The sequence below is a fragment of the Cetorhinus maximus genome, chromosome 6 (assembly GCF_964194155.1).
Source record: "Cetorhinus maximus chromosome 6, sCetMax3.hap1.1, whole genome shotgun sequence".
In the NCBI taxonomy this organism is placed as follows: Eukaryota; Metazoa; Chordata; class Chondrichthyes; order Lamniformes; family Cetorhinidae; genus Cetorhinus; species Cetorhinus maximus.
The window spans coordinates 63,608,217-63,632,625 of NC_135884.1; the positions used below are offsets into that span (position 1 = coordinate 63,608,217).

A 24,409-nucleotide genomic window follows, 5' to 3' on the forward strand; every position below is an offset into this window, starting at 1 on the left:
CTGGATCGAAATCATGGAACTCCCTCCCTAACAGCACTGTGGGTGTACTTACACCACATGGACTGCAGTGGTTCAAGAAGTCAGCTCACCACCACCTTCTCAAGGGCAATTAGGGCTGGGCAACAAATGCTGGCCTGGCCAGCGAAGCCCACATCCCACGAATGAATGATAAAAATGCCTTACAAAAGGTACAGAATACAGCTATTTTTTGGCAACAACCTTTGTAGCTTCTTAACTCAAAAGTCCAGGAAATGTTACCCAAATTAACAAATTGCCTTTCACTACAAACAGAAGTACATTCTACAACTTCCTGGAGCCAAACATGCTGATGTAGTTTTCCAAAGACAGATTCTCACAAACTGCTTCACAAATTGCTTCCTTCAGTTAAAACTCTGCATAGCCAAAACAAAGAAGCTAGCGCCCAGTGACATTCCCCACAGCAACTCCAACACCAAGGAACTGTGGGCTTCCCGCACAACAACTCCACTCCAGCTGAAAACCTGTTCTCATAAACACTTCTTTTCCATTGCATCTATGCTCTATGCTTCCATTGTTCTCACAAACCCCTTTAAACTTGGGTTCTTCAAATATTAAAACTTTAATGTTTCTATATTACCTCTATCTACGGATCAATAAAACTTAAAATGTCTGCCCGTTTACTCACGAATCCCCAGTAAGATGCAAAAGTTCCCCATCACCCTCGAACCTCTTGAAATCCAATAATAACCCAACAATTTCAACACTTAACCCCAAATGTAAATTTCAAACCTTCTGTTTAGCTGTAAACTAAAACCCAGCATGAGGCTTCATCACAAATGCAAAGAGGTAACACCTTTACTCTTTCATTCCCAACACGCCACAGACAATTTGACTCCAAAAATCTCTCCTTTGATTAACCCTGGACACACACAGACACAGCTTTCCTTAACTACACAGAATATGTATACATCACACACAAAAAAAATACACATATCATTACACTAGTTTCATGCTTTTAAGGAGAGTAGTCACTGAGTTACAATTTTGGATGAATATGAGACAGGTCACCTGCATATTGCAGAGCTGGGTGACTATTTAGATCATTTCCTTTGATAGGTACAGTCTCATGGTCTAGCATGAGTCCAATGTGTGCAGGCAGCATTAAATCTGTGTCTTGATATGCCCGTAATGGCAACCAAGTGCCCTGAGTCCTCCTAGCCTCTATTCCAATACTCTCCAGGGAGGACTACGATCAATTTTCTATTGCCAAATTTTGAATGACGACTGAGTTGGATAAAACAAAAGTAGTCACACCCAGTAAAATAGGATATTAGCTAATGTAGGCAGGCAACATACTAATCTAGAATAAAATTCAATATAATTAGGTTTACTCTTCTAAGCTAGGTAATGCATACCCAACATTTTTGTCTCATGCAGTTACTGCTGAACATGTTACTCATAAAAGAAGCTGGTAACAGCGTACCCCCTCTGACTACTAAGCACCAAATGCAGGACAGCTCAAACCCTTGAAACAAAGGAATCAGGTTCCTCAAATGCCAGTTGAAAGTTTAACTGACAAGTTATCGCAAGTTGGATGCTTCCACATAAGTACTGTTTGTTTGACACGCTAGGGTGGAGACCATGGAAACGTTTTACATGGAAAACAAATGGCCAGGTTTGAACAATGAAGAGGCAAGTCTCAGTGGATATCATGGGGGCTGGCTGGCTGTCTTTTGGGGTCGGGCAGACATTTAGCAGAACTTCACTTAAATTTTAGAAACATGTTGAAGTTCAAGATAGCACTGATTCAGCATAGTCCGTGAAAGAAGCAGAGTCGATGGGCCAAATTAAACTGTCTTGTGTCATACTTTTTAAGGTCGAACAGCATTAAAAAGAAAAAGGGCTTGCTTTTATATAGTCTTGCACAATCACTGGACATCTCAAAGCACTTTACAGCCAATGAAATACTTCTGAAGTGTAGTCACTGTTTGTAATGTATGAGCAAACTCTCTCAAACAGCAATGTGATAATGACCAGAGAATCTGTTTTTGTGATGTATTCATTAAAGGATAAATATTAGCCAGGATGCCAGGGATAATTCATCTGTGCTTCTTTGAAATAATGCCATGGGATCTCTTCCATTCATTTTAGAAAGCACACAGCGTCTCAGTTTAACTGAAGGGTGATAAACTCCAACATGCACTGCAGCGTCAGTGTTGATTTGTGCTTAAGTCATGGAGTGGGTCTTGAACACTGAACCTTCTGACTCAAAGGTGAGCTTGCTACCCGCTGAGCCACAGCTGACATCCTAAATCAGAAGGAAGGGTCTGCAAAAGCCTAGGAAAACTGTCACTGCTCCTTGTGCACTTTTACAAACAATTTTTAATGAAATCAAAATGTCATTGATCTGAAAAGTTGGGCTTTATGCAGGTGCCTGCATAGTGTTCAACTTCCTTCGTAATTCCTCGAATAATAAACATTTGGGCTTGGGCTAAAAATTGACAAGAAACATTTGTGCGACACAGGTGCCTGACGATGACCACTGTGAAGAAGAGCCTCTAAGCCACTTCCCAATATCATTCAACAGCATAACTATTGATGTACCCCCACCATCAACATCCTTGGGTCACCACTGACCAGAAACTGAACTGGACCCAGCTACATAAACAACTGGCTACTAGACAGAACAGGTCAGAGGTTGGGCATTCTGTGATGAGTGACTCACCTCCTGATTTACCAAAGCCTGTCCACTACCTACACCGCACAAGTCACAGATGTGATGGAATACTCTTTACTTGCCTGGTTGAGTTCAGTTCCAACAATACTCATGAAGCTCGACACCATCCAGGACAAAAATCAGTCAGTTTAACCAGCACTTCATCCACCGCCTAAACATCCACCCTCTCCACCACCAGCAAGAGTGGCCACAGTGGCTGCTACCTAGAGGATTCACTGCAGCAACTTGCCAAGTCTCCTTTAACATTATTTCCCAAGCCCACCGCCTCCACTGCCTTGGACAAGGGCAGCAGACGCAAGGAAACACCACCGCCGCCAAATTCATCTCTAAGTTATATCATCTTTCCTTCATAATCACTGGGTCAGGATCCTTGAGCTTTTAACCCAAAAACACTGTGAGAGGACCTTCACTACGTGGACAATGACAGTTAAAGAAAGGCAGCTCACCGCCACTTCCTCAAAGGCAATTGGGGATAGGAAATAACTGTTGGCCTCGTCAGCGATGCCCAAACCCCGAAGATGAAATTTAGCAAAATAATGCATCATCGCCCTCTAAAAAAAATGCAAACCACATATGCAACCAAGCTGAATTTAAGTACTATAACGACTGAAGCAGAGAGTTGCTTTTTCCTCTGCAATGCATGACGTACTTTGTCTCAATAAGAATGTCACCATTAGCTGGATTCAGCACAGCCTTGCAGATGAGTTCCTGGGTAACTGGAATGGCTGTGTTGTTGGACACGCACAGGTCAGAAAGATAATCTAGAAACCTGGAAATGAAAAACATTTCGTCAGATTTCAGTTAAAATCATTATTGGGGAAAAAATTTCCCATTCTAGACAGAAAAAACAACTAGATCAAATTATGCATAAAATGTTGGGTCAAGTAATACTGAGCCACATGTGACAGCAGATACCAGAGGGACACATGAAATAAGCATGTGTCAAGGACTGCACTACCTGGGTTATAGGGAGTAGGGAAGGGGGTTCACAGAAAAAGGGAAAAAGGTGGAGGTTGAGGGATTAAGGGAGGTAGGAAGGGGAGATCAAGGAACACAGGCATAGGGGCATTAAAGGGGGGGGGAGAGTGGCAGTGGGGTCAAGGGAGGCAGAGCTAAGGGGGCAAATAAAGTAAATGTTTATTGGAAGAAGGGTAGGTGGAAGTTGTGGGGGGGTGGTGTGGAAGATGGCGACACGGTGGGCCAAGTGATTTCCTACTAATTTAAAGAAAAATCCTTCATAGTTGAGCGTGCAAAATGCATTTGACAAAATTGAAGTTTGTAAAATAACTTGCTCAATTTTTATCCAGTCAAATCAGTTTTGATAGTTAAATGTGGCACTTAGCTTACCTGCAGTCCTGTCATCCAACAATATTCAAGGTCAAAACCTTGTTCAAAACAGTCCACAACATGGGGAAACCATGCCAGTGCATCATGGAGACACAACACGTTTCTCAAAAAAAAGAAGTTAATCTGTCACTGAGTAGTTGCAAACCCAGTGGCCAATACTACTACAACACATTGCCAAAACCACCTCACCTTGGCTCTCGGTTTTTCCTGACCAAGCTAACGAAGGTTTCGATTTCAGCCGCTGTGATGTGTTTCTCCAAGAGCTTACGGTTATTGTGCAGCAATGCTGTTATGGTGTCTTCAGCCAACACATCATATCCAATTTGCTTCTGCATGAAGCCAAACTGCTTTGCTATGTACTCCTGGGGAACAGAGCATTCAAATAAGAGCTGCTTCAAAAAAACAGCGTTCTTGAACAAAGCAACTGAAAAGCAGTCTCCAGCTTTTTTTACATAGAGAAAAAAACCTATCAAGTTCCATTCATCCTCAGCAGTACCTCTTCAACCACAGTCTTTTCCCCTTCCTGTCAAAACACACACTAAAATAGAGATTTGTTGTACTCTTAGAAGCAGACATTTCTTTACTGTGAAATTTTTAAAAAAGGGTGATTTTATCTTTTGTAGAATTATTCTCATGCTTGTGTGATTCTATGGAAAACAACAAATTATCTGAACCAAATTCCTACTGCATAACCTCCAAATTCGTCTCAGCCCCATTCTCGGGGGGTGTAATGGTAATGTAGCTGGACTAGTAATCCAGAGGCCCGGGTTAATGATCTAGGGACATGGGTTCAAAATCCCACCATGGCAGCTGATGAAATTTAAATTCAAATTAATAAATCTGGAATTGAAAGCTAGTCTCAGTTAGGGCGACCAGGAAGCTATTGTTGTAAAAACCCATCTGGTTCACTGATGACCTTTAGGGAAGTGCTACATTTCATCTGCTGCCCTTAGCTGGTCTACATATGACTGATTCTTAAATGCCCTCTGTAACAGCCCAGCAAACCACTCAGTTCAAGGGCAATTAGGGATGGGCAATAAATGTTTACCTGTGATGCCCACATCCCGTGAAAGAATTAAAAATAAAGATCAACCCATTTTCCATGATCAGATGGAAATTTTAAGCAGGCTCTTAGTATCCCAGCATCTTAGTTAAAAGTTTCCCTGAGACCAGTAAATGGGGCAAAAATTAACCCCTGCCCTTACTATTTAAGACGACAAACAAAAACGCATTCTGCACTTGCAACATGTGGATGGGATTGCTAAGTTTGGACTATGAAGTCTGTAACAGCTTGGCACATCAACATTAGAGGACATATGTGACAAGGAGTTTCAGTATTTCAGTCCTTGTACCTGGTTCTTTCTGTAGTCCTGCTGGGAGTGCCTCAGTACTCGGTAACATAATCTGCAGATATGTCGGAACGGGGCGTGCCTCTGGTCTCCGAGTTCCTCCAGCCTCAACATTGGGCCATCGCCACTGTCTGTGAATGGGGCCTGGAGCAGCTTAAAGATCTGCAAGGTCAAGAAAGTAACCTAGTCAACACCAAAAAGCAAATCCATCTCGCGTTACTCAAATCTACAGGCTGAAAACCTACAAGAGCCTGCTTCAAGATGGCAGAAGTACCCAATCAACAACAAAATCAATTTTATTTTGCTCAGAATCATAGACGGTTTTCAATGCACTTGCACCTCCCTCATGCTACCACATGGAACAGTTGAGGTGAATAGCATAGACACAGCTAGACAAGTACATGATGGAGAAAGGAATAACAGAGTAAGCTGATAAGCTGAGGTGAAGTAAGGTTTTCTTTGAACTCTGAAAACCCTTCATAACTGAGGTCTCTCTTCATTCTCTTCCGTTCCAGTGAAAGCCTCTTTTTTCCCCCAAGTCTTTGTCCAACAAAGCCCATCATTCCTGTTACCATTCTCAAGAACCTTCATTGGGAAGGTCCCTTCTGTGGTGGATTTGCTATCCTTCCTATGAAACGTGCCCAATTTTACAAAGTTGCCCTAACTGGCGTCCCAGAAATTCAACGACTACTTGCTTTTATATTTAATATCCCTATGCACAATAATCAGAGTCTAATTTGTCTTTAAACTTTATAAATGTGTAAATTTGTTCTTCCCAGAAGAAAGAGGATTTCCTAACAACTGAGTTCAGAGCTTCAAAGGGTACAGTAACTTAAATAAAGTAGAAGTATTATTCCGAGGAATTAGAAACATGGAAACATAGAAAAATAGGAACAGGAGTAGGTCATTCGGCCCTCCAAGCCTGCTTTGCCATTCAACATGATCATGGCTGATCCTCTATCTCAACCCCATACTCCCACTCTCTCCCATACCTTTTGATGCCTTTAGAGTCTAGAAATCTATTTCCTTCTTAAATATATTCAGTGACTTGACTTCCACAGCCCTCTGTGGTAGAGAATTCCACAGGTTCACCACCCTCTTGAGTGAAGAAGTTTCTCCTCATCTCAGTCCTAAATGGTCCATCCCATATCCTGAGACTGTGACCCCTTCTTCTAGGCCCCCCACCCCAGACAGAGGAAACATCGTCCCTGCATCCAGTCTGTCCATCCCTGTCAGAATTTTATATGTTTCAATGAGATCCCCTCTCATTCTTCTAAACTCCAGTGAATACAGGCCTAATCGGCCCAATCTCTCCTCATACGACAATCCTGACATCCCAGGAATCAGTCTGGTGAACTTTCGCTGCACCCCCTCCATAGCAACTATATCCTTTCTTAGGTAAGAAGACCAAAATTGCACACAATACTCCTTCTGTGGTCTCACCAAGGCCCTATACAGCTGCTATAAGACATCCTTACTCCTGTACTCAAGTCCTCTGCAATGAAGGCCTGCATACCATTTGCCTTCCTAACTGCTTGCCGGACCTGCATGCTTGCTTTCAGTGATTGGTGTACAAGAGCACGCAGGTCCTTTTGTACATCAATATTTCCCAATCTTTCACCATTTAAATAAAACTCTGCCATTCTGTTGTTCCTATTGAAGTAGATAACTTCACACTTATCCACGTAACACTGCATCTGCCATTTGCCCACTCACTCAACCTGTCTAAATCGCCTTGAAGCCTCTTAACACCCTCATCGCTCACATTCCCACCAAGTTTTGTGTCGTCAGCAAACTTGGAAACATTATATTTGGTTCCCTCATCCAAATCATTGATATATATTGTGAATAGCTGGGGCCCAAGCACTGATCCTTGTGGTACCCGGCTAGTCACCGCCTGCCATTTCGAAAAGGACCCATTTATTCCAACCCTGTTTCCTGTCTGCTAACCAATTCTTAATCCATGCCAATATATTACCCCCAATCCCATGTGTTTTAATTTTGCACACTAACCTCTTACATGGGACTTTATCAAAAGCTTTCTGAAAATCCAAATACACCACATCCACTGGTTCTCCCTTATCTATTCTGCTAGTTACATCCTCAAAAAACTCCAGTAGGTTTATCAAACATGATTTCTCTTTTCTAAATCCATGTTGACTTTGGCTAATCCTGTTGATGTTTTCTAAGTGTCCTGTTATCACATTGTTTATAATAGACTCTAGCATTTTCCCTGCCACTGATGTCAGGCTAACCGGTCTGTAATTCCCTGTTTTTTCCCTCCCTCCTTTTTTAAATAGTGGGGTTAGAATTGCCACCCTCCAATCTGCCAGGACTGTTCCAGAATCTACAGAATTTTGGAAGATGACAACCAATGCATCCATTGTTTCCATGCCCACCTCCTTTGTACCCTGGAATGTAGATTATCAGGACCTGGGAATTTATCGACTTTCAGTCCCACTAATTTCTCCAGCACTCTTTTTTTAGTAATACTAGTTTTCTTCAATTCCTCCTTCTCACTATACCTTTTGTTCTCTGATATTTCTGGGAAGTTATTTGTGTCTTCCTCTGTGAAGACAGAACTAAGTAGTTGTTTAATAGCTCTGCCATATCCTTGTTCTCTTATAAATTTTCCAATTTCGGATTGTAAGGGACCTACACTTGTCTTCACAAATCTTTTTCTTTTTACATACTTAAAAGAGGACTGTAAAAACTTCTATATGTTCCTTGCAAGTTTACTCTCGCTCTATTTTTCCTCTCTTAATCAATCTCTTGGCCCTACTTTGCTAAATTCTAAACTGCTTCAAATCCTCAGGCTTTCTACTTTTTCTAGCAACTTTATATGATTCCTCTTTGGATCTAATACTGTCCTTAACTTCTTTTGTTAGCCATGGCTGGGCCACTTTTCCTGTTGTGTTTTTGCGCCAGAAAGGAATATATTACTGTTGCAATGCATATGTTCGTTCCTTAAATATTAGCCATTGCCTATCCACCATCATGCCTTTTAATGAAGTTCCCCAATTTATCTTAGTCAACTCACGCCAGCTTCGTTGTTTCCTTTGTTTAGATTTAGGACCCTAGTTTCAGATTGGACTATTTTCACTTTCCAACCTAAGGGTGAATTCTATCATGTTATGGTCACTGTTCCCTAAAGGACCCCACACAACAAGATTATTAATTAACCCCTTCTCATTGCACAAAACCAAATCTAGGTTAGCTTGTTCCCTTGTTGGTTCCTCGACATACTGGTCTAAACAAAAACACAATTCCATACACATTCCAGGAATTCATCCGCCACAGTATTATTGCTAATTTAGTTTGCCCAGTTTATATGCAGATTAAAGTCGCCCATGCTTACCTTAGCACCCTTATTACATGCATCTCTAATTTCCTGCTGAATACTGTCTCCTACCTTATCACTACTGTTTGGAGGCCTTTAATACAACTCCCACTAATGTTTTCCACCACTTGTTGTTTCTTAGCTCCACCCAGATGGATTCGACATCTAGATTTTCTGAACCAATATCCTTTCTCACGATTGCACTGATTTCATCCTTAACTAACAATGCCACGCCACCTTCTTTTCCTTCTTGCCTATCCTTCCTAAATATCGAATACCCTTGGATATCCAGTTCCCAGCCTTGGTCACCCTGCAGCCATGTCTCTGTAATCGCAATCATATCATACCTATTTACATCTATTTGCACTGTTAATTCATCTACTTCGTCTAATTGAGGATACACTAGCCAATTTAATACAAAAAAAAGGTTCTCCCACAATTCCTCACCATGATTCCTTTACATTGCCTTTTTACACTGATGGCGCCCAGTTTCCAACTCCCTAACTTCACATATCTGGCAGGAACTCCCAAGGAAACTTACCAGGTCTGCAGAGAAGACCTGATAGAAAAAGGTGGGTCTGTTTCAGCAAATCTAGCAAGGTTTACATTAAAATTACTGACAAGTGCTTATCAGGAACCAGTCAGACACACAGAGCATAAAGGGCAATGTAAAAACTACAACAAGCTCACAAGTTCATTACTATTGCAATGGCTCAATCATCAAAAATGGCAAATATCTCTCTCATTTATGCCAAGCAGACTACTCATTAATCACGACTCAAGAGCGGCTAGTCTCAAGAGAATGTCACAATACAGCTCAGCTTGTGACTACATACATACTCCAAATGCTGCCACATTCATAAATTTTACTCATGAGGCATTGAACAGTTTCATACACCTAAAATCATTTAATGAAAAAAAGAGTTTCCAAATTAAAATACATTTTTGAACAGAAATAATGGACAGCCCCAACCCCTTTTCCCCACTATGACATCTCACCTGTTTTAGAATGTTTTGCTCTCTCATGAGTTTCTGTCGCTCTCGGTTTGGCTTATTAATCACCACTTCGAGCACATCTTGACCTGAATTTGGAACATCCGCAACAAAGAACACCAAGTCTTCCAAAAGCTTTGTAACAAAACTGTTGAAAATAAATTTTAAAAAGGTTCAAGAAGCCCAAATCTTAAGTTTAGAAGACAGCGTCAATTCTTCAGAACAATACAGTATTACAATATAAAATTTAAAACAATATAAAATATTAAACTAAACATAACATAGGAGGGTGTTTTTTTTTTTAAACATCTTTTGGCACCAAAGTCCTGGCCTGTACTTAATTTTTTAAAGCTCAGTGATTGGCATCCAAGCCTGGCAAGAGTGATTTTCTTTTAAAAATGCCATTCTCAAAATATGGGTACTTCTAGTAAGGTCAGCATTTTCTGCCCATCCTTAACTATCCTCTTGAAGTTGGGCAGCCAAGAATCAACCATGTTGATGTGGTACTGCACACACATATCAGACAACTTTCCTTTCCCAAGAGGATTAGTGAACCTGTTGTGTTTTTTTTTAAATGAAGGCAAGCTGATAGCTCCTGGTCGCTTTTTCTGATAATTTCTGATAATTTGAAGTAAGGGAAGAAAAAGCTAACTATCATGATAAAATTTCAACTCACTCTCTGGATCACCAATCCAGCAATATTCCAACATCATTCTAATAACCCTGCTGTCCTTGACCCATTTGCAGACATGTTTCTTGCGCTGAAGACTTGATATGGGCTAAACATATAATGAGGAGGAAGTCCTGAAATATCTGAATATGCCCTCCTATGGTGCTGTACTTGGGCAGTTCCATCCTAGGTGGAATGTCCTTATGTTTGAGGAGTGGGATGAGGGAGAATAACTGGACCCATTTGGAATCTATTCTTCAGTCGAAATTCATGCATTTTGTCTGTATTTCTCAGCACTCTAATTTATTGCTTTATTAAACAGCAAATCTTAGAACTATCTGGGAAGAAAATTAGAGTGGGTTCAGGCAGAGGTACAGGTCAAGATGCTGAGATTTATTAGATGAAAAGATTTAGGTATAGCCTGGAAAGTTTACATAGAAAGCTTTTGTTACAAATATGAAAATAGGAATTGACATGAAGAAAAAAATGACAAAAATATGAATGACAACAGGAAGTAAGGTTTTGTAGAGCGAAAGTGCACAAAGCTACAAGATTTTGAAAATATTAAAGGGTTATTTTAAGTGGGAACAATAACTGCATGAAAATTTTTCTTCCTCCTTCCTTGCTGCCCACATGCCCATGAAGGGCCATGCAGGCAATTTTCATTTTTATCTTCGGTTTTACCTTCCTAGTGTTGTTTCCATTAAAAGAAAAGGTGCAGTTTATTATTTGGAATAGTTTGCATAGGGAGGCTGCAGGGCCAAACAGCTTAGATGGAGGTCAAATTGGACAAGCATCTTGAAAAGAAACTACTGCTAGAATGCTAATAGGATGGGTTAGATGGATCAATAGTTTTTTTTCCAGGCAGTGAGATGTTCTGTGTTTCTAGGTTTCGAATCCTATTGCGCAGCACAGGGTATGTCTTTTTTTCCCTAAATCTCCACAAACCATCCCTCGAAACCTCAGGCTTGTTCCAAATTTTTAAACTAACCATAAAGGTTCCAACCTTTATGAAAAACGGAGATGACCTAAGTATTCTGACCAACCTACACGATGTACTTAATTGCTTAACCATCTCAAATGTTCTTAAGTTGACTGCAAGAGTTGGCCAGAACTAGGGAATCTTAGTCAATTTGCAGTTTTCTTCCAATAAGGATGCTTTTTTTTTAAAGAGTTCTGGTAATGCTTCCAAATTGTTGTCTAAAAAAACACAGCACTATGGAAACTGGGAAAATCACAAACAGGAGGAGGATTCATGTTCCAACTTGTCAGGGAAATGCAGGTGGCCAATTAATGGCTGCCTGTTAAAAAGGTGTCACCTACCGTCTTTCATTCTGAGTAATAGTGCCCTTCTCAAGCTTGCCAGCTATCGAGGCCAACACTTTACTGGCATCATTGGCAAAGTCCAAGTCTCTCACTTCAGCTGGTGAAACGGGTACAATAGCAAATGCTTCTTTATCCTCTTTAGTTGGAGAGGTGCCAATCTAAAGTGGAAGGAGATAGCAACACTGTCAGTACCCAACAGTACTTTGACTTTTAATAGTTACACATTTCTTTTTCCCCAAAATTACCTTCAGCATAACTGGCCTCTCTTCATCTTTATCTATTGGAATATTGGTGCTGTGAACCCATGTGTTTGTGCAGAGATGCCGGAGTCGAACATAAGAGTTCCTGAAACACACATTAGTTTATGAATTAAATATAATTTCCCAATGACTTTGAATACACAAGCAATCTGCATTTATGTAGAGCCTATACTGGAATAACACGTCTCAAAGTGTTGCACAGGAACCAACAAAGTTTGACACCTAGCTGCATAAGGAGGTATTAGGGAGCTTGCTCAAAGAGGTATGTTTAAGCATCGTCTTAAAAGGAGGTAGCGAGCTAGAGAGGTTTAATGAGAGAATTCTAGAGCGTGAGGGCCGAAGCAGCTAGAGGCACTGCCATCATCGGTGAAACCATGGAAATCAGCGATGTGGAAGAGGCCAGAATATTAAAACCATCTGTGAGCTACAGGCTTTAGAAAAAGGTTGAATTTCAGGAGAAAATCAACACATTAGCTGCTCTTGGTCATTTGACTCCACATTGTTTCAATACTTCTGGTAGTATACAATATTTTGCTTATAATTTGTGGCTTAAGGTTTGTGGGGGCGGGGGGTGGTATAATGATGTCATTAAAGGAAAACAGATTACTGAAAATTTAAATTACGCTAGTCATACTCTGTCCGCTTTAGGTCTATACACCATAAGATAGCAATAAGTAACATTTTCCAACATAGCAAACATATTAACCGCTGACATAACTCTGTGCACATTTTCCTGGATTAACTGTAGTTTTGCTTTGATGCATGAAAACCAAAACATTCGATCGCTGCTTAGATGCAGTTATGCACAGGTTTTGATCAGTAGGTATCACGTACATGTAATATGTACAAAATCAGGCACCGAGATACTGAATGTATTGATAAACTTGTACATGTTCAAGTAGCCTTGGTTTATTGGCTGAGGTAGTTTGTTGAATAAGGTGTTTGGGGAGGGCACTTCACTATGAGTACTGGAGACATGTGTTGTCTCCTTTGCTGCCCTTGTTATACATTTCTGACCAAGGATGCATCATTCAGGCTTCCAGGAAAGGGGGCTAGATTGTCTGACTGTAAGCACAGTCTTTGATCTACAAGAGTGACCATTTAAACTCAAGATATACAGTGCACAAGCATTTCATTAGCAGTTCATCCCAAAATAGATTGTAAAACTTCAGTGACAGAATAAAACAAATTCTAACTTTGATTTCGACTGAACGTCTACAGCCTTAATTGCAACACTATCCATGCATAATTGCTTATGCACTGTCAAGCGATTAGAGAGTTGCAAAATTAAGCATTTGTTTCTTGGACCCAGCAACTGCAGCCAAGTTCTGATAAAACATATGACTTGTTGACCAAGCGATTTCATGTATTGAACTGGGATTTCTCAAACTGGAGAGTAAGTAGTGTGCAAATCTCTAGCATAACAAGACTCTTTTCAACAGTTTAAAAAAAAACTCACAAAACACTCAAAATGCTGGTTTGATCTGCAGAAAGGGGTATTAAATTTGTGAAATCATTGCACAGAAGATCTGAGCACAAAGCAAACTTGCATCCATTAAGTGGTTTAGCTTGCAGGAGTATGAGCACGATACCACCAATGGATATGCCATTTCTAATGTGCAGCAGTCTTGTCCACTATGTTAACGACTAGCCATATGGAGTGGTTTAGGAGTTCATGTCTGATCAGCTGCACTCATTCATAGATTTAAAAAATAGATACTGTTGTTGGTCACATGATCTCAATACTCACATGCACTTCAACTTTTTGCACAGATTTATTGGCAAGATGAAAATCAGAGAGAGAGAATAGTTTTTAGGAAGCGTCTTCCTTCCTTTAGTTACTGAATGGTAACAAATGTTTGCGAAGTAAATGTACACAAAGTATAGGTAACCGTATAGTGCGACTGTTAGCTAAGGTGTTTCCTACTAAAGTTAGTGCATGTGGTTAAAATGGTGCCACTGTAGCCACACCAACAGTGTCTACTGGGTAAAAGGAATGAGTGTACTGGGTAATGATTGTATGTGGGCCGATTGCTTCTTACCAGACTGGTCTCACATTAACCCAAGGAATACAATTGGGTCTAGGCCTGGGGCATAGAGTTTGGAAAGGGGGACTTTGAAGATTTGTCTGTACACCAAGAGAGAGACTTGATGCTTATGATTTCATGGATGTTTAACATGTCAATCAGTGCTAGTTGATGGAAGAGAAATGTTTGAATGTATTTTTAGCGGAGGCAAGCCGATAACAAATATTACAATGAACTAGAGCGAATAAATTTCACACGCCCCATCCAGCAATAATTTGTTACAAAATTGCAGTCAGTCAATCTACAATCTAGGCTCAACTACAAAGCTTGGCACTTCGAGAACTACCATTGAGCAAAAACACTGGTCTGAACTTCAAAATGTACAACTCGTGACAATTTGTGTACATTTGCCAAAATAGATGATTTCTAATAAACTTGGTCCAATAAAACTTTCAAATGTATTCTCAATGCACTTCTCATTGGATACTCCAACTGCTCAATGCAGGGAGAAAGTTTATTTTAAACTTCATATCTGCATGAAGTTCTCTTTCTAATAGTTTCTGCAACAGTTATTTAATGTCACTCTATTTATCATTAAAAGGTGGTTTGTTTATTAAGATTTGTGATAATAATGAGACATGTGGTTGGCAGTTGATAAACATAATATAAAGCTCTTGACTAACTGCTATAAGTTATGTAAAGAAAGAGAAAACATATTTATATAGAAGGGGAGGCGGTGGTGTAGTGGTATTGTTACTGGACTGGTAATCTGGAAACTCAGGGGTGATGCACTGGGGACCCTGGTGGAATTTTAATCCAATAAAAATCTGGAATTAAAAGTCTAATGATGACCAATTGTCATAAAAAAACCCATCTGGTTCACCAATGTCCATCAGGGAAGGAATTCTGCTGTGGACCTTGTAGGCCAGACCAGGTAAGGACGGCAATGTGGTTGACTCTTAAGTACCCTCTGAACAAGGGCAATCAGGGATGGGCAATAAATGCTGGCTGAGCCAGCGACGCCCACATTCCATGAACGAAAAAAAAAATCTTTCATGTCCTCGGGATGTCCAAACGTTCTTCAAAGCCAACAAAATACTTCTGAAGTGTAGTCACTGTTGTGATGTAGGAAAGTGGAAGCAAACTTATGCACAGCAAAGTCTCAAACAACAGCTGGTCTGTTTTTGGTCATATGGATCAAGGGATAAGTATTGTCCAGGGCAGCAAAGGCACATCAAAGGCCTGTTCAAATAGTGCTAGAGGATATTTTACATCCCCGGGAGGGCAGATGGGTTTCTGCTTTAAACTTCTAAAGATGAGAGATAATGTTAAACTGAGGATGCACTCTCCTGATTGATATACACACACTTCTCGCTCATATAGATGTATAGATGCCACTTAAATGCATCTATACTAGTCACTTCAATCAGTCCCTGAGATAGCAAGTTCCACATTCTCATCACTCTTCGGGTAAAGAAGTTGCTTCTGAATTCCCTATTGGATTTCTTGGTGACTGCCTTATATTGATGGCCTCTGGTTATTCTCTTTCCCATAAGATGAAACATTCTCTCTGTATCCACTCTATCAAAACCTTTCAATTTTCAAGGCCTCCATTAGATCACCCCTCAAGCCTTCTTTTTTCAAAAGAGAGACCAGCCTGTCCATCATTTCTTGATTATGTATACCACAAATTTCTGGTTATTATCCTTCTAAATCTTCCCTGCACCCTTTCCAGTGCCTCAATACCCTTTTTATAATATGGCAACCAGAACTGCATGAGGTACACAAATCATGGTCTAACAAGGTTCGATTCAGATTTTGGCATAAATTGCCTACTTTTCAATTCTATCCCTCTAGGTTTGCTATTTTTTTTTAAGTGACCTTGCTAACCTGTGGCATAACGTTTAGTGATTGTATTGGAAAGTGCATGTTCATGGCTTCTGGGTGAGAACTGAATTGAGCTTGACTACGATGCCTTCCATGATGAAATAATCTGCTGGAATTTGCTGTTTAGGTTGATGCACAAAGACATCCTGTTGGGCAAGATGCACCATGAAACTGTCTCTGGGGGAGGGGGTGGGGGAGGTGAAATAAACTTTTCCCCATGCAACTTTCTATGAGTTCATTAAAACAAGCATGAGTGTATTTTTGATTGTTCAGCGTGAATTGCATCCTTGCTTAATGAATGGTGCTAGAATGTTCATTAAGTAAATATGCACACGGAGTTCATTTACCTGTATTACCGTGTGAGAGAATGCAAGATGTTTCCTGGTTGAAATTAGTGCTGTGTCACCGCAGCCACACCTAGTGACCAGTCTGATATTTATTTTAGACATCAATGGGTTAAGAGTTCCAAGGTAAACTTGAACTTGGATACCACGATCAAAGACCACATTTATAAAATTTTAACTCTCCATATGACTGATCTACTGAACTGCAAATGAGCTCAGAACAATCTTCATACTTAATTTTAATCACGTACTGAGTCAAATATTTTCTGACTATTGGGACTCTTTGTCCCTATATAATCAATGGCATATGAAAATAGGTTAGCAGTTAGAAAATTATTATTGGGCAGCAGCTGGATGTGTTCTTGCCTCGTGACTGTCAACAATAGGTGAAAAATAAACAAAAATTCTAAACCAGAACCCAGACAGTGCATTTTTCCCAAGTTTGGGTATCCATCATATTCCAATAAGAAGGTGCCAGATGATTCTTAGTTCTCATTAGTATCAATATTGATAGCAGTTTTATTTCAGTTAGTCGGTCCAATGTCATAGTAGTATTAGTAATCCAGAGGCCTGAACTAATTATACAAATTTATCTGTTCAATTCCCACCACAGCAACAAGGGAATTTAATTCAATTAATAATAATAATTAATAAAATCCACAATAAAAGGCTAGTTATCAGTAATAATAACAATGAAACCACCAGATTGCTGTAAAAAGCCGCTTGGTCCACTAATGCCCTTTAGGGAAGGAAATCTGCCATCCTTAGCTGGCCTCTGTGCAACTCGAGACCAACAGTACTGTGATTGATTCTTAACTGCCCTCTGAAATGGCCAAGGAAGTCACTCAACGGTCACAACCTGACACACTAACTCTGTTTCTCTCTCCATAGATGCTGCCAGAACTGCTAAGTATTTCCAGCACTTTGTTTATATTACAGCAAGTCACTCAGTTGCATTCACCGCCTTCGAGGGCAATTAAGGATTGGAAATAAATGCTGGCCTTTTCAACAATGCCCATATACCAATGATAAATTTTAAAAATGGGGGTTCAAATCTCACTCCCGAGACTTCAATACATCCGATACTGCAGAGGTGACATCTTTCGAATGACATGTTAAACTGATGCCCTGTATGGCCTCTTGAGCAGGTAGGTTAGTTCTTCCTCGTTCCCTGGCCAATATCAACCTCTCAATCAACACTGTATATCTAGTCATGTATCTTGGGACCTTGCTGTGTGCAAATTGGCTCCACATTTTCAAAAACAGTGACTATATTACAAAAGTGCATCAACTAGCTGTAAAGTGCATTGTGGAGGTCCAAGGTTGTAATCACACATCACAGAATCACAGGTTTTTTACAGCGCAGAAGGGGGCCCTTTGATTCTGCACTGGCTCTCTGAATGAGCAATTTACTTAGTGCCATTCTCCCACCTTCTCCCCATAAACCTGCACATTCTTCCTTTTCAGAAAACAGTATAATTCCCTTTTGAGTGCCTCAATTGAACCTGCCTCCACCATACTCTCAGGCAGTGCATTCCAGACCTTAATCAATCGCTGCATGAAAAAGTTTTTTTCTCATATCGCTTTTGCTTCTTTTGCAAATCACTTTAAATCAGTGCCCTCTCAACCTTGATTCTTTCATGAGTGAGAACAGTTTCTCCCCATCAACTCTATCCAGACCCCTCATGATTTTGATTCTTAAACAAGTTCAACAAAACCTCCTTGCTCTTGTATGCTATGCTCCTATTAATAAAGCCTTGGATACTCTATGCTTTATTAACCGTGCTGTCAACCGGTCCTGTCACCTTCAATGAATTATGCACATATACACCCAGGTCCATCTGCTCCCACATTCCCTTTAGAGATGCACCCTTTATTTTATCTCAAGTCTGTGTTCTTTCTACCAAAATAAATCACTTCACATTTCTCCACATTGAACTTCATCTGCCTCCTGTCCAGCCATTCCCCCAACTTGTCTATATCCTTCTGAATTTCTACACTACTCTCCTCACAGCTTACAATGCTTCCAAGTTACGCATCATCGGCAAATTTTGAAATTGTGCCCTGTTCACCAAGGTCTAGGCCATTAATGTACATCTGGAAAAGCAAAGGTCCCAACACTGACCCCTGGAGAACTCCACTACACTTCACTCAGCCAACTTTGTATCCATATTGCTCCTGTCCTCTTTATTCCATGCGTTATAACTTTTCTCAAGTCTGTTGTGCAATACTATATCAAATGCCTTTTAGAAGTCCATGTACACCACATCAACAGCATCACCCTCATCAACCCTCTCTGCCACCTCTTGAAAAAACTCCAGTAAGTTGGTTACACACAATTTTTCCTTACGAAATCCATGCTGCTTTCCTTAAGTAACCTGCAATTGCCACGTGACTATTAATTTTCGCCCGAATTACTGTTTCCGGAAGTTTCCCCACCACCAAAGTTTTGCTGACTGGCCTCTAGTTGCTGGGCTTATCTTTACTGGCACCATAGGTACTATGTAAATGCAACTCTTTCTTTCTTTTGACTTACTTGGTCGAGCAATTTGGATGTAAGTTGCAACAAGATTCTGATCATTGTCTGCTTTGAAAAAATTCTCCATCGAGTGAAAATGTCCCTTTTGGTTATGAAATGCAGGGAATTTTAGGAGATCAAAAGAAAATTCCAAAGTTTCAGAGCTTGATATAATTTCAAAAATATTCTTAAAACACCAGTGCCATAATTTTAAACTTAATTTTTTGTGAATGTGTGCATAATGTTGTGAACATTGAGCAGCTGTTTCATGAATGTCTAATTTGTATAAATTTACATTTGAATTTGCCCAAATGCATTAATCAATCATACCTTGGAACAAGAGAATCCCCTCTTTGAAGGGTAGTTGTATCTAGCTCAAAGATGGAGGAGATATGATTCCCTTCAGGCACTGACACCAGTGTGTACATCACCTTCTCCTGGAGAGTGCGTATTCGGTTTCTCAAGGCTTCCTGATCAGAGTCCATCTAATGGAGACAACACACAAGGTCTTAACATTTTCAGACAGAGATTTAGCAGAGAACAGAGCACTAAATGGAATTTAAAGATGCAGATGAAAATAATTGATGATGTCTGCTCGCCCATTATCTTCAACATAATCCAAGTTTCATAAAAGTTACTCACTCATAGCAGGAACTGGGTTCACTCAAAATCCTTGAAGCCTTAAGTAGTGTAATTTTCCTGGCACTAAAATCCCCACTCAAACATCCCACTTTCATTTGCAGTTTCATTCTTTCCACAGGCTAAATTCACAGCATATACTGAAGGAGACATCGACAAAGGAATGTTGACTCCATCAAAATATTTTTTCAAACACAATGGGGGTGATATGAATTCCAGACTGACTTTTTAAAAATTCATTCACGGGATGTGGGCATCGCTGGCTAGGCCAGCATTCACTGCTCATCCCTAATTGCCCTCAAGGAGGTGGTGGTGAGCTACCACCTTGAACTGCTGCAGTCCATGTGATGTAGGCACATCCACAGTGCTGTTAGGGAGGGAATTCCAGGATTTTGACCCAGTGAAGGAACGGCAATATAGTTCCAAGTCAGAATGGTGTGCGGCTTGGAGTGGAACTTCCAGGTGGTGGCGTTCCCATGGTTCCGCTGCCCTTGTCCTTCTGGATGGTAGCAGTCATGGGTTTAAAAGGTGCTGTCTAGGGAGCCTCGGTGTGTTCCTGCAGAGCAGTGTGGTGCAGAGGGTTGGTGACTGCAAAGCGAACTATATGAAACAAAATCCTATTCTGATATGCATAAAAAAAAAACTTGTTTTTTTTTTGGAGCCAGACAGAAGGAGGTGGTGGTATCCCCATGCATCCGGTGCACTTGTCCTTTTAGGTGGTAGAGGTCGCAGGTTTGGAAGGTGTTGTCGAAGGAACCTTGGTGAGTAACTGCCGTGCATCTTGTTGATGGTACCGGCTGCTGGCCACTGTGCATCAGTGGTGGAGGGAGTTAATGTTTAAGATGGTGAATGAGTGCCAATCAAGTGGGCTGCTTTGTCCTGGGTGGTGTCAAGCTTCTTTAGTGTTATGGGGGCTGCATTCATCCAGGAAAATGGGGAGCATTCCATCACACTCCTGAACTGAGCCTTGTGGATGGTGGACAGGCTTTGGGAAGCCAGAAAGTGAGTTACTCACCACAGAATTCTCAGCCTCTGGCCTGCTCTTGTAGCCACAGTATTTAAATGACTAGTCCAGTTCAGTTTCTGGTCAATGGTAACCAGGATGTTGATAGTGGGGGATTCAGTGATGGTCATGCCATTGAATGTCAAGGGGTGATAGTTGGACTCTCTCTTGTTGGTCACACTGCCTGGCACTTGTGTGGCGTGAATGTTACTTGCCACTATCAGCCCAAGCCTGTATGTTGTCCAGGACTTGCTGCATATGGATACAGACTGCTTCCATCCGTCATTACAGAGGAACCTTTTGCTGGAGATTTACAATAACTGAGGGATGAGAAGGACTTAAAAGGAGAAGACTTAAATCAAGAAAAACGGGAATCGCATTACTTAAGGAATAATTACTCCTTCAGACCCATTACAATAATCAAAATAAGTTTCTATGTCCTGCAAGCAAAATTGCCTTGCAATATGGTGAATCAGAAGCAGCAACGACAAGGCTTCTGAAAAATTGACCAAAGTTTGAAATATAAATTCAACTTTAAACGTGAAAATCTATATTCTGTATGGAAGCTTTTTGGAAAATATCCATTTTGTTATGCGTTAAAATTTAAGGGAAAAAACAGTGAGAAATTAAACAAACATTTATGCCAGATTTCACTGTAGCTTTGATGAAATTGAAGCCCCCTCAATTTTATTACTGAATACTTGCTTCTCCAAACCAATAACAAGCACCAATGGAAGACTGATAACAGTAACTGAAATATGACAAACCAACATCGAGGTTTATCAACTTGGGCTAACAAAAACTTTGGTGAAGTCTGTGGCTCATCGGATGAAGCAATTGCAATTTCAGCCAAAGCATGGAGAGATAGGGAGGGCGGAGGGAGAAGTCAAGTCAGGGTCTGTTTTGAGTGAACAGTGAAAACAATTCAGAGGTCAGGCAGCCAGAACAGCTTCTGGACATCTTGTAATAGATAGACTCGTCCAGCGGGAAGGGCATCCCATTAGGCCCAAGAAGGAAAACAATTTCAAAACAGTGAAGGAGAGGAAAATTGTAAATGAATTTGCAAATTATCATATTTATATTATATATTGAAATGAAGAATAGAAACCTACCCCACCCCCCAGTAGTAAAATTCTGAAGGAAGTGGGGGAACACAAATTCAACAGTGCAGATTCACCATTTTTTTTTAAATAAAAAAAGTAGTTTATTGCATAAGCTTTAAATATAGTTGTATTGAATACAGTATAAAGCAAGGCATGATGAATTTGTACAAGGCATTAGTCAGGATACAGCTGGAGAATGATGTGCCATTTTAGTCAACTCACTCTAGAAAGGATGTTTAAAAAAAAAATCACGGGCAGGACGTTTCAGATGATGGGGTTTCCCAATCCAAGAGTTGACAGGGACCACATCCCTGTTGCCACCTGCTGCCCTGCAGCCATTTAATGCTCAGCGGGGTGTTAATTGGCGAAGGGCAAGACTTCCACCCCATCTAGGAGATCATCCAGCCTTGGAGGGCTGCCAGCCAATCCAATTTGCTGACAGCTCTGTAGCTCCAGCAGTGCCAGGTTCAAGCAGTGGCCACTGTTGGGACTACAGCCAGTCCCCAAAGATGAGGAGCTAATGGAGGCCACACCTCAGCAAAGTCCAGGGTAAGAGTGGGGCCTGGCTGGAAGGCCCAACCAAGGGGTTGGGTGGGGCCAGTGCTGGGTTTGAGGCTGATTAGGATGGGGATGGGGATGGTGGGGGGGGAAGAATTAAAAAAGTGGGTAAAGCCCATGTCAGACTACCTCCAATGGGAACTGGGGATCCCCAAAAGCGGACGTCACCCCCATCCCCTTGACCAAAACCAGCTTGCCCAGTAAAAGCTCCCAGGATACCCACCTGGCATGGGCCTCCCCTTGCAGTGGGTACAATAGCAACAAGACTGGAATGAGGCATGTGAGTGGCCATTAATTGGCCACTTAAGGGCCTTAATAGACCCAAGGATGGATTTGGCTGCCTAATACATTCACCACCCTCCCTGTAAAATGGGAGACAGATGATTAGGCCGGGCGAGGAGGTAGCAGGCAGGCCCACGCGCTGCATTTTACAAGCCCTCCTACCTTCAAACCCAGCTACAGGGGACTGGACTATAAAGCTCCTCCCCATAGAATCATACAACACAGTAGGACATTCAGCCCATCATGCTTGTGCTGGTTCTCTGAAAAAGCCATCCAGTTCATCCTTCTGTTCACACAACCCTGCAAATGCTTTCCTTTTAAGCAAAGGTCCAATTTCCTTTTGAAAGTTACTCCTGAATCTCAATACTGAAACCCTTTCAGACAGTGGCGTCCCATAGCATAATTTGCTGCATAGGATCATAACAATTATCCGTCTCCAGGTTCTTTTGCTGATTATTTTAAATCGGTGACCTCTGCTCATCAGCCCTCTGGTCAGTGGAAACAGTTTCTCCCATTCTCCTCTATTAATATCCCCAATAATTCTGAACATGTCTGTTAATTCTCCTCTCAACCTTCACTGCTCAAAAGGAGCACAATTCCAGCATCTCTAATCTCTAAAACTCCTCGTCCCTTGTAGGGTTCTAATAAATCTTTGCTTCGCTCGCTCGCTCCAAGGCCTTGACATCCTTTCTCAGTTGTCTGCCCAGCATTGAACACAATAATCCAACTGCTGCCTAACCTGAGTTTTCTAAATGTTTGGTTAGCTTTCTTGGTCTTGTACTCTATTACCCTGTTTATAAACCAAGGGCTCCAAATGCTTTTTTATACAAAAAAAAACAGCCTCCTCAATTTACCCTAGCTGCCACCTTCATGTGATTTGCATACATGAAACACCAGATGTCTCTGTTTCTGCACCCCTTTAAAATTGGACTAAAATAGCTATGCCTGGGATGAAACGATATATAGATACAATCAGGGAATTCAAAAAACTAGGGATAGTATTTATTATGCAAATTAAGAAGGGAATCCAAATGGAAGTGTTCAAAACTTTAAAAGGGTAGATTGTGAAATGAAATGATAGATTTGGGGTTAATACTGGAAGCATAAAGTGATGGAAAAGCCAGAAGAAATCATTTCAGTTCAGTTATTAGAATATGGGTTACGCATTACCAGAATTAACTTATAAAGGTGAGTCAACCATGCACTTAAAGAATTAAGTCAAAACTTCAAAAATATTAAAAGCTCTGAAGGACAAGCATGAAGCGGGATTACAGTCAATAGCTCTAATGAGAGTTAGGACAGACACGAGATGCATACAGACTCTTTCACTGGTGCTGCCATTTATAACTGGCTTATAATTCTAGCTTCCAACCTTGATCCAAAATTGTCGTTGTAAATCAATCCTGACCTTGTACATTTTAGGAAGGGAAAAACATTGGAGAGTAGGAAAAGATTAAAATTCTCAAGGATATGGAGGAAAAGAGAGAAGTCCTTATTTACTGTGTATAAATATCTCCTAGGGCTTGCTTAATTGCCTTAGGTATTCAGGGGGGAGTTTCCACATAGCCATCTCTGCAACTATCTGCACTCCATTATTCAAGGGCACAGCTCTGCTGGGAAGACTGCTCCCGCTCCTAATTTCTACTCATTCAATCTCTTAATTTATCCTTGAAAACGTTATCCTCAACAGTCACACCAAACTGTTCCGAGAAGCAACAGCTGTAGCAAGTTAACTCGAGGTGGTGAAGTTGTGATGGACTAATCAGAATTTCAATGCATCTTCCCAACAATGAGGAAGGCCTGAATCCAATATTATTGGAGATACTTTGTGCTTTGTTCAAAGTTAACATTCAATTTTTTTAATTCATTCACAGGATGTGGGCTTCACTGGCTGGGCCAGCATTTATTACTTATTCCTAGTTGCCCTTGAGAAGGTGGTGGTGAGCTGCCTTCTTGAACTGCTGTAGCCCATGTGATGTAGGCATGCCCACAGTGCTGTTAGGGAGGGAGTTCCAGGATTTTCACCCAGCAATAGTGAAGGGACAGC

General features: G+C 40.9%; 1 protein-coding gene across 1 annotated transcript in view; it reads right to left on the minus strand.

Moving 5' to 3' along the window:
- Positions 1-24,409, minus strand: part of itpr1b (inositol 1,4,5-trisphosphate receptor, type 1b) — a 490,770-nt gene that overhangs the window by 299,281 nt on the left and 167,080 nt on the right. Inside the window, exons 12-18 of the mRNA XM_078543785.1 lie at positions 19,108-19,262; positions 11,987-12,086; positions 11,739-11,899; positions 9,752-9,893; positions 5,416-5,574; positions 4,253-4,425; positions 3,366-3,485 (exon numbers count right to left, since the gene is read on the minus strand). Of these exons, the coding sequence (XP_078399911.1) occupies positions 3,366-3,485; positions 4,253-4,425; positions 5,416-5,574; positions 9,752-9,893; positions 11,739-11,899; positions 11,987-12,086; positions 19,108-19,262 (1,010 nt within the window). The remainder of the gene's footprint in view (positions 1-3,365; positions 3,486-4,252; positions 4,426-5,415; positions 5,575-9,751; positions 9,894-11,738; positions 11,900-11,986; positions 12,087-19,107; positions 19,263-24,409) is intronic.